General features: G+C 44.7%; 1 protein-coding gene across 3 annotated transcripts in view; it reads left to right on the plus strand.

Moving 5' to 3' along the window:
• Positions 1-8,844, plus strand: part of C1S (complement C1s) — a 35,696-nt gene extending 26,852 nt beyond the window's left edge. For all 3 annotated transcript variants that reach the window (XM_058442763.1, XM_032159499.2, XM_058442764.1), the window contains exons 3-12: positions 222-429; positions 637-814; positions 2,031-2,156; positions 2,870-3,069; positions 3,639-3,792; positions 4,344-4,459; positions 4,865-4,943; positions 5,469-5,597; positions 6,285-6,359; positions 7,667-8,844. In XM_058442763.1, the coding sequence (XP_058298746.1) occupies positions 222-429; positions 637-814; positions 2,031-2,156; positions 2,870-3,069; positions 3,639-3,792; positions 4,344-4,459; positions 4,865-4,943; positions 5,469-5,597; positions 6,285-6,359; positions 7,667-8,463 (2,062 nt within the window). In that variant the 3' untranslated portion in view covers positions 8,464-8,844. The remainder of the gene's footprint in view (positions 1-221; positions 430-636; positions 815-2,030; positions 2,157-2,869; positions 3,070-3,638; positions 3,793-4,343; positions 4,460-4,864; positions 4,944-5,468; positions 5,598-6,284; positions 6,360-7,666) is intronic.
• Positions 8,845-10,575: the final 1,731 nt, after the last annotated feature.

A 10,575-nucleotide genomic window follows, 5' to 3' on the forward strand; every position in this document is an offset into this window, starting at 1 on the left:
AAAAAAAAAAAAAAAAAAAAAAAAAAAAAAGAGGGCTCTTATCTGAAGCCTGGGTTTTGGTTTGATCTGGGCCTTTTCTTTATTCCGACCTAAGATTCTCCCCCATGGCCGACTGACTGCCTCTCTTCTTCCCCCTTTCTTCTGCCTCTGGCAAATAGCATGTTCTGTCCTAGGCTACTGGTGCCTGGGTCACCCGCCAATCTATGCCTCTTTTTTTTCAGGTGCATTGTCCTGTTTTCCCTTTTGGCGTGGGTTTATGCTGAGCCTACAATGTATGGGGAGATCCTGTCCCCTAACTATCCTCAGGCATATCCCAGTGAGGTAGAGAAATCTTGGGACATAGAAGTTCCTGAAGGGTACGGGATTCACCTCTACTTCACCCATCTGGACATAGAGCTGTCAGAGAACTGTGCGTATGACTCAGTGCAGGTATGTTATAAGCACAAAAAGAATAGAGATGGAAGACTAGGGCTAAGGTAGTGGAATAAGGATGTGGGAGGGAGTGCCACCTGTACTCACAGTGAACTGGAGTCAAGTCCTAGGGGCGTAAATGTTCTATTCTCTCTGTCCCTTCTCTTAACCTCCATACCGAAATATTACCCTTTCCTAGATTTTTTTTTTTGACTCTTCTCTTAGATAATCTCAGGAGACACTGAAGAAGGGAGGCTCTGTGGACAGAGGAGCAGTAACAATCCCCACTCTCCAATTGTGGAAGAGTTCCAAGTCCCATACAACAAACTCCAGGTGATCTTTAAGTCAGACTTTTCCAATGAAGAGCGTTTTACGGGGTTTGCTGCATACTATGTTGCCACAGGTAAGGCTCACCCTTCTGCATGTGCCTTATTGACCCAGCTAAAAGATTAGAAGTGAGAAATCCACTGAGCAACGCATCGAATGAGGATTCTGTTCGTAATTCTTATAAAAAGTGTTGACTTGGCCTGGGTCCCTCCATAAATCACTTTTGTGAATTCAAATGCATGATCGTATCTTAGTGGTGATGATGATAATGGTAATAACACATATTACATAATAAACAGTAATTTATTGAGAACCACTATAAACTGGATATGTATTGGGGATTTTTCCTATTTTAACACAATCATCACTTTAATTCTTCAAGGTAGGTATTATTTGCTCCATATAAAGATGAAGAAAATAAGGACTAGGAAAGTTAATAACTTGCCAAGAATCACACAAGGAATGGGTAGTATTTAAACCCATTCGATATATGGCATTCAAACCTTCAAATTCTGGGTACTTCTGTATCTCTCTCCAGGTTAAAATGAAGCTAGGACATCTCATAAAGCCAAACTATTGTTTAGATTTGACAGAAGGACCAACATCATATAAAGCAATGAATCTACTGATTCCTCCCTGCAGAAGGCATCGTCATGATGTTTACCTTGCAGAGTGTCATCCCTAGAGCTGAAACCCTCTGTACATGAGAAAAGTCAAGGTTCTCTGACGTTAAGAGCTACCTAGGCCAGGCGTGGTGGCTCACACCTGTAATCCCAGCACTTTGGGAGGCTGAGGTGGGTGGATTACCGGAGGCCAGGAGTTAAAGACCAGCCTGGCCAGCATGGTGAAACCCTGTCTCTATTAAAAATACAAAAAATTAACCAGGTGTGGTAGTGCGTGCTTGTGTTCCCAGCTCCTCGCGAGGTGGAGGCATGAGACTTGCTTGAACTTGCTTGAAAAGGTGGAGGTTGCAGTGAGCCAAGATCTCACCACTGCACTCCAGCCTTGGTGACAGAGTGAGGCTATGTCATACACACACACACACACACACACACACACACACACACACACACACACGAGCTTCCTTATAGCTGTGTAGTGGTAGGGCTCAACTCTGGAATCATATGTCAGAAGAGTAATATAGAATAATACTAGCCTGAAATGTGATCCCTTGAGGGATCTTTAAGCAATAGGCCTTTCCTACTTTTTCTTACCCTTTTGGTTTTGGGAGTAACCTCATTCTCCCTTCTTGGTGTTTGTTCTTGACCTCAGCCTCTTTCTACTCGTTTTAGACATAAATGAATGCACAGATTTTGTAGATGCCCCTTGTAGCCACTTCTGCAACAACTTCATTGGTGGTTACTTCTGCTCCTGCCCCCCGGAATATTTCCTCCATGATGACATGAAGAATTGTGGAGGTGAGCTTGGCATCAAGAGGGTTGCATGTTCCCTGGGATTTGGAATGGCTGAGGCCTCAGAAAGGGCTTTGTCCACCCTTCCAACTGCGATTAGGCCAAGCCTTCATTTGGCACTTCTCCTTTTTTATTTTAGAATTTATTTATTTATTTATTATTTTTAATAATTTCAATAGTTTTGGGGGTACTGGTGGTGTTTGGTTACATGGATGAGTTCTTTAGTGGTCAATTCTGAGATTTTAGTGCACTTGTTACTTGAGCAGTGTACACTATACCCAATGTGTAGTTTTCTCGTCCCCCTTTCAACCTCCTCCCACATTGAGTCCCCAGAGTCCATTATATCACTCTGTATTGGCATCTATTCCTAGTTACTCATAAGCTGAGATGAAGCCACAAGAAGGGAGGAAGATAAGACTGTAGGGTAAAGTTAGTTAATTGGAGAAGAGAGATAGATGCCTGTAAAGAGTCTACTGGGGGCTGTTCATAACCAGAAGGGGCTCCATCCTAAGCAAAGTGATGGAAACCTAATAGGGATTGGGTATTCCTACTGATATGTATTGCATGTGTAATTGCTATATCCCTCCAGTTAGGGCAGGGATCTCAGGTTAGTTTGAATGCAGGACTGTCAGTTTCTGAGAGAAGGAATCATAGAATAGTGCAGGAATTCCTTTGCTTGACCCTGTATTTGATTCTCCCTTTCTCTTTTTCTCTATTAGTTAATTGCAGTGGGGATGTATTCACTGCACTGATTGGGGAGATTGCAAGTCCCAATTATCCCAAACCATATCCAGAGAACTCAAGGTGTGAATACCAGATCCGGTTGGAGAAAGGGTTCCAAGTGGTGGTGACCATGCGGAGAGAAGATTTTGATGTGGAACCAGCTGACTCAGAGGGAAACTGCCTTGACAGTTTAGTTGTGCGTGATGGTTGATTAATACCCCCACCCTCAACTCACACAAAGAGATCTCTCCCTGAAGACAAAGAAATTTTTTTTTGAGACAGCGTCTTGCTCTGTTGCTCAAGCTGGAGTGCAGTGGTGCAATCACAGCTCACTGTAGCCTTGACCTCTTGGGCTCAAGCAAGCCTCCCACCTCAGCCTCCTGAGTAGCTAGGCCCACAGGCTTGCGTCATCATACCCAGCTAATATTTTTATTGTTTTTTTTTTTTTTTTTTTTTTTTTTTTTTTTTTTTTTTTTTTTTTTTTTTTTTTTTTTTACAGAGATGGGGTTTTGCTGTGTTGCTCAGGATAGCCTGAAACTCCCGGCCTCAAGCAATGCTCCCACCTCGGCCTCCCAAAGTGCTGGGATTATAGGCGTGAGCCACTGCACTCAGCCTGAAGATAAACTTATCTTTTCTCCTGACCCTTATTTTCCTTCTTCTTATTTTATGTGACATTTAATGCCTCTCTTATTTTTATCTCCCACTCCCCAATTTTACCTCTTTCCTTTAGTTCTTTCCCTCTTCTGATTTCATAATTTTGTTCAGTTTGTTGCAGGAGATCAGCAATTTGGTCCTTACTGTGGTCATGGATTCCCTGGGCCTCTAAATATTGAAACCAAGAGTAATGCTCTTGATATCATCTTCCAAACTGATCTAACAGGGCAGAAAAAGGGCTGGAAACTTCGCTACCATGGAGATCGTGAGTAACCTAGAAGTGCCTCTTTGGTTGGTGATACCAAAGTCCCCAAACAATGTGGGATTAAAGCAGGTAGATGATCCAGGCACACTGGAAGCACCTGTGATCTCAGCTACTGGGGGAGGCTGAGGCAGGAGGATCCCTTGAGCCCAGGAAGTAGGAGTTTGAGTCCACTCTGGGAAACAGAGCAAAACCTTTTCTCTAAAACAAAACAAAACAAAAACAAAGCAACAATAATTTAAAAAACAGATAGATTGTTGTTCTGATAGAATCCTGAGATACTTCACTTTCTCAGGAAAATCTAAACCAGTCAATGGTTGCTAGAAATGCCTCAACCTCTAGTAATCCTTTAACTAGACCTGAGAGTGCAGACAGCTTGGGGGTGGTTAGTTGGTAACGCCATACAATTTTAGACATCTGCTGTATTGGAATGTTAAGCATCAGGATTGAGGACAACTGGACGATTTTAGAAAGTGTGAGAATGATGTAAATAGAGTGAGAGTCTTCAACTATTTAGTAATTTTTTTTCCTGTCCCAACTTCTGTTCTTTCAAGCAATGCCCTGTCCTAAAGAAGACACTCCCAATTCTGTTTGGGAGCCTGCGAAGGCAAAATATGTGTTTAGAGATGTGGTGCAGATAACCTGTCTGGATGGGTTTGAAGTTGTGGAGGTAAAGTACCATCTTGGCTTCTCCCCAATCCCTGGCCCCAGATCAGGATGAGTGGACTGAAATTGTCCAGTTGTTTACCCAATGTATGTGTGTGATCAAGGTATAACACCTTTCCCATAAACACAACAGCTTAAGATCTGTAGTTCTTCCTTGTGAGTCATGGAGCTCCCTGGCCAGCTTGGCATTCTCTCTGCCTTCAGTCTTCTTGGGGAAGGGGAGTTGACACGTTGGGGCAAAGCTTTCTGTCAACCTCATCTCCTGGGTGCTTTGGGTCTGCTAAGATGTTCCCAAGCTTCTTGTGGTGAGGACTTCTCATTGATCCAAGGCCAGAGATCAATTCCAGTTTTGATTTTGGTTTCCCATATCTCTCTTCAAAAATAAGTGGTGATGTTTATTATTCTCCAGGGACGTGTTGGTGCAACATCTTTCTATTCGACTTGTCAAAGCAATGGAAAGTGGAGTAATTCCAAACTGAAATGTCAACGTATGTGTCTCTTCAAAGTGGAAGTCTTTCTTTTTCTCTCAGAGAGAATGGAAAGATCAGCACATCAAAATTCAAATGCATGGTTTCCTCTTAGGCATGTGAGGGAGTGGGTTGGGTTTTTGAAGGGAAGCCAGTCATGGAGGCTTTTCTAGTCCCAGCCCCGCATCTGGTCCCAGGCCAACTAGATCGGCAAGTTTCTTTCCAAGAAAGGGGCTATGGGATAGGTCGAGTTAGTAGCCCCACGTGGGTGCATTTGTGGCTTCCACTGGGCCTTCACCAATCACTGAGAACCAGGCTCTTCACTACGGCTTTCATGGGGCCATGTGAATTGGCATCTCAGTGGGCCAGGGAGCTGAGAGATGCCAGTTGGGGAGGATGGCCACAGAGAGGCTGGTGTGGGGAGGCTCATCCCAGGTGTGCCTGTGGATATGGGGAGGGGAAGCAGTGAGGATGAACCTGGCCCCGTGACTCTTCCTTGGAGGAAGTGGCTGTCCTGACCATCGCTCTCCTTCCTTCATCTGGTAGCTGTGGACTGTGGCATTCCCGAATCCATTGAGAATGGTAAAGTTGAAGACCCAGAGAGCACTTTGTTTGGTTCTGTCACCCGCTACACTTGTGAGGAGCCGTATTACTACATGGAAAATGGAGGAGGTGGTAGGTTTCTTCTACTGGAGAAGAGAGAGAGAGAGAGAGTGAGAAGGTGTTGGAGGGTGGATAGCATAATCTGTCTGTGCCAGAGAGAGTTTGGAGACAAATGAAGGCGATAGGACAGACATTGTTCATCCCCTTGGCTTCGTCCAAAAGTACAGTTTTCATCTGGAGCAGGGCACGTTCAGGGGAGCATCAGTCACAGGGAATCATAGAGGTCACCAAATGAGTTTCACAGCTGCAGCAGGAATTCCCCTACAACATCCATTTCATGGGATTATCCACCTTTTGACCAGTTATTTCATGTAAAACCCACAGGAGCAATGCCTCCCGCTTTAAGCCACCAAGCTACACTGACTGGCTTTCTTGAGGTGGAGGCTTTGGTCATGCTAGATGAAGGGCTGGATGAGATACTATACATTCTCTGCATTGCTTTGTATTTTATTTTCCCACTTTCTCAATGCCTTCTTTCTTTCTGCTTTGGAGATGTTCCCTTTGTCTCCCCAGCAGGCTAGACGCCTGAGGGATTGTTTGGAGGAAGATTTTTTTTTCTGGCTGATTTAATCTGATTTGCTACTTGAATCCTAGACGAGCTGAGGCTCTGAAGGAACGGGGCAGGGTGTCGGGGTGGGGGGGAATGGAAGAAGGAAGATGTGGTGGTGAGTGTGGCCTGTGTTCTCTGTGCTATTCCAGGGGAGTATCACTGTGCTGGTAATGGGAGCTGGGTGAATGAGGTGCTGGGCCCAGAGCTGCCGAAATGTGTTCCAGGTAAGGAGGGCTGAAGCTTGGGGAGAGATGATAGCCACGGGTGACTGGGAGTCACCTTCTGAAAGCAACTGTAATCCTCTTGGGAGAAGACTGAACAGCGGCCTGCCAGAGTCCAGCTCAGTGAGGTGGCAGTAGCACTGTGCCGTGGGCTGCCAGGGCCATGGGGAACCTCCTCAGCCACACTGAAGCCAGGCCAACTGGAAGGAAATAGAAACGTCAGCCAGCGACAGTTGGTGTCTGATAATGTAGCTGCAGTGAGAAGATACAGAACTGCTAAAAACAGGGCCTGAAAGCTGAGAGTGAGTAATCATCACTCAGAAACAAGACTAAATAGCCTAGTTATTATATTAAAAGTTTATATGGCAGCAAGATATAGAGGAATTCAAGGAATGAGGAAGATAAGAGTTGGGTAGCAGAAGGCTAGGGCAAATCCAGTAGGATAAAAACCATCCTGGGTGTTACTGAGAGCTAAAGACGGAGCTGCTTTTTTCAATTTATTATCTCATTCATGTCCTTGTAACAGCCCTGTGAGCTAGGTGTCATTAGTCTTATTTGACCAGTCAATGGGTGGGGTGCAAGTTTGCAGAGTTAGCAAGTGGCAAAGGCAGGCTTTGAGCCCAGGTCTGTCTAAGTTCACAGCCCATTGTGCTCAACTTGGAGTCCCTCCAGGCTGTCTAGTAAGGGATTTAGGTAAGCAGCTTCACTTGAATTCAGTTATTAGTATAACTGAACGGTAATGGCACCAGTCACTGGATGTGAGAGGTCAAGGCCAAAGAAGGGACCCCTCTCTACTTCCTAGGCTGACCTGTGGTTTACTAGGAGGGACTCAGGTGCAACTAGGACTCCAGTAAAGAAGGTGATTAAAGTTTGATTTGGGCATCTGAAAAAGGCAGAAATCTTCCCTCCTCCACCATCTGTGTGAGAAAAGGGTTTCCAGCACTGGCTCTTGGTTGGGCACCGGCCTCACGTGCCGAGTTGGGAGGTGCAAAGGGGACCCCTGCCTCCAGAGGGGTTGTGAGTCACACTGTGGATAGTGTGAGGCACTAGTGCGTCTGGACTCAGTGATTCACACATTGCCTCTGTTTAACTGAGCTCTCCCATGAGCCTGCTTATGACATCGGCAAAGCGGGATGTTTAGGTAAGGCCAGAGTGGGTCAGGTATTGAGATTGTTGACCAAATAGGGTTGACTATTTTGTACTAGAGAACGCTGCAACCTAGCAGGTAAAATTATTTGAGTGGTTGGAGGATTTGCAGGAAGGCAGCATCATTTCTTGCTCCTTCCCTGTGTTGCTTTATTCCTTCCTAGTCTGTGGAGTCCCCAGAGAACCCTTTGAAGAAAAACAGAGGATAATTGGAGGATCTGATGCAGATATTAAAAACTTCCCCTGGCAAGTCTTCTTTGACAACCCATGGGCTGGTGGAGCGCTCATTGATGAGTACTGGGTGCTGACGGCTGCTCATGTTGTGGAGGGAAACAGGGAGCCAACAATGTATGTTGGGTCCACCTCAGTGCAGACCTCACGGCTGGCAAAATCCAAGATGCTCACTCCTGAGCATGTGTTTATTCATCCGGGGTGGAAGCAGCTGGAAATCCCAGAAGGACGAACAAATTTTGATAATGACATTGCACTGGTGCGGCTGAAAGACCCAGTGAAAATGGGACCCACTGTCTCTCCCATCTGCCTACCAGGCACCTCTTCCGACTACAACCTCATGGATGGGGACCTGGGACTGATCTCAGGCTGGGGCCGAACAGAGAAGAGAGATCGTGCTGTTCGCCTCAAGGCGGCAAGGTTACCTGTAGCTCCTTTAAGAAAGTGCAAAGAAGTGAAAGTGGAGAACCCCACAGCAGATGCAGAGGCCTATGTTTTCACTCCTAACATGATCTGTGCTGGAGGAGAGAAGGGCATGGATAGCTGTAAAGGGGACAGTGGTGGGGCCTTTGCTGTACAGGATCCCAATGACAAGACCAAATTCTACGTAGCTGGCCTGGTGTCCTGGGGGCCCCAGTGTGGGACCTATGGGCTGTACACACGGGTACAGAACTACGTTGACTGGATAATGAAGACTATGCAGGAAAATAGCACCCCCCGTGAGGACTAATCCAGATACATCCCACCAGCCTCTCCAAGGGGGGTGACCAATGCATTGCCTTCTGTTCCTTATGATATTCTCATTATTTCACCATGACTGAAAGAAGACACGAGCGAATGATTTAAATAGAACTTGATTGTTGAGATGCCTTGCTAGAGGTAGAGTTTGATCATAGAATTGTGCTGGTCATACATTTGTGGTCTGACTCCTTGGGGTCCTTTCCCTGGAGTACCTATTGTAGATAACACTATGGGTGCGGCACTCCTATCTTGCACTATTCCACAGGGATACCTTAATTCTTTGTTTCCTCTTTACCTGTTCAAAATTCCATTTACTTGATCATTCTCAGTATCCACTGTCTATGTACAATAAAGGATGTTTATAAGCAAATTTCGTCAGACTTACCTCATTCCACACCAAACCCTCAGAATTATAGAAGGGGAATGGGATAAGAAGGCTGTTATGTCACTGAAATTGGGCATCCAGCAACTAATATTTAATTTAATTGTCACGAAAACAGGGAATTCAGCTTTTCTTCTCTCTTCCAAATGAGATTTACTGAATATTGTGGGTTAGTATGAAGATCACCAATGTAAGTTATCACATTCTGCTTTTGAAACTCATTAATATTTACCTGGCCAAAAAAAAAAAAAAAGGAAGAAAAGAAAAATAAGAAAAAAAGAAACTCATTAAATCTCATCTGGTGCATGGCTCACACCTGTGATCCCAACAGTTTGGGAGGCTGGGGTGGGAGGATCACTTGAGCCCAGGGGTTCAAGACCAGTATGAGCAACATGGGAGACCCTGTCTCAACAAAAAATAAAAAAAATAAAAATTAGCTAGGCATGGTGGTGCATGCCTTAGTCCCAGCTACTCAGGAGGCTGAGGTGGGAGGGTCGCTTGAGCCCAGGAGGTCAAGGCTGCAGTGATCATGCCACTGTACTCCAGCCTGGGCAACCAGAGTGAGACATTGTCTGGAACAAAACAAAACAAAACAAAAAAACCCCACCTCATTCAGAAGTCCATGTACAATAGTTTGAGTTGACTGTATAAGATCTTCTTTAAGTATAAATTGTTTCAATATGTCAACTGAAAGTTAATTTTCCTTTAATACTCATTGTATCATGCAATATTATGAAAACAAAAAAGAAAAACTAAAGAAATTGAGCATGCTCTTGTCTGCTTTCCTGGTGGTTTTGATCAATTTGTGACAATGTCTTCATTAGATTGAACTCTGTACCAAGATGACATAGCAGAAAATCTCAGTAAGGATGGACCCCAAAACTCTCCCTTCTATTTTCTAGGGGAAGGAAAAGAAAATATTCCTTCTCCAAAAGAATGATTAGTGATGAGAAATGACTACAGAATAGAGACTTAGCATTTTAAAAACTGAGGACAGGAGAACTATCTTAGGACAGCAGCTGCCCTAATAGGGCGTCTTAGGAAAGCGGAGGTCTGAGAAGAAGAGCTGAGGGGGAATCTGACCTGTTCGATGTGACACGTGGCTTTCAGGAGGGCAGTTTTTACCAGAAGCCAAAAAGGATTTGTTTGGGCCCATCAAGAAAGGACTTTGATATTCCACAGACCAAGAGGGCTAAATTCAACAGTTGACCTTAGACTGCAGGGTAAACACGATGAGGTAACCAGAGGAACTCTGATTAAAGGGCCTGAAGAATTGAAGGTAATTACACCAGGGAGCCTCTGCGAAGATTATATCATCAACCAAGCAGCATAAAGTCACTGTGTTACTCCTGAACTGTATGCCTCATAGCCACCTCCTCACACTTCCTGTCATCGCAGGAGCAATGGAATTGACAGTGTGCCCTGGGTGAGAGTGTTTCCATGAGAGGAGGATTCTTCTAGAGATAAAAAGGCATTGGAGAAATATTAAGATTTAGAAACATGATCTGTGATAGAAATATTTTTCTTCTTTTTTTATACTTGGGGCAATAGCAAAAAATTAACCTGGAATCTGACAAGTAACAGAAAAAGGAAGTTCATCCCTCTCGGAGAATCACCAGTCTATTTGGGTTCTGCCTTTGCTGATGGGCTGAGGTATTGGTGAAAAATTTCCCTCTTTGCTGCCGCCCTGTACAGCATGACGGGAATGGGTTTTGCATC

This window comes from Hylobates moloch, unplaced genomic scaffold, assembly GCF_009828535.3.
Source record: "Hylobates moloch isolate HMO894 unplaced genomic scaffold, HMol_V3 SCAFFOLD_8, whole genome shotgun sequence".
In the NCBI taxonomy this organism is placed as follows: domain Eukaryota; kingdom Metazoa; phylum Chordata; class Mammalia; order Primates; family Hylobatidae; genus Hylobates; species Hylobates moloch.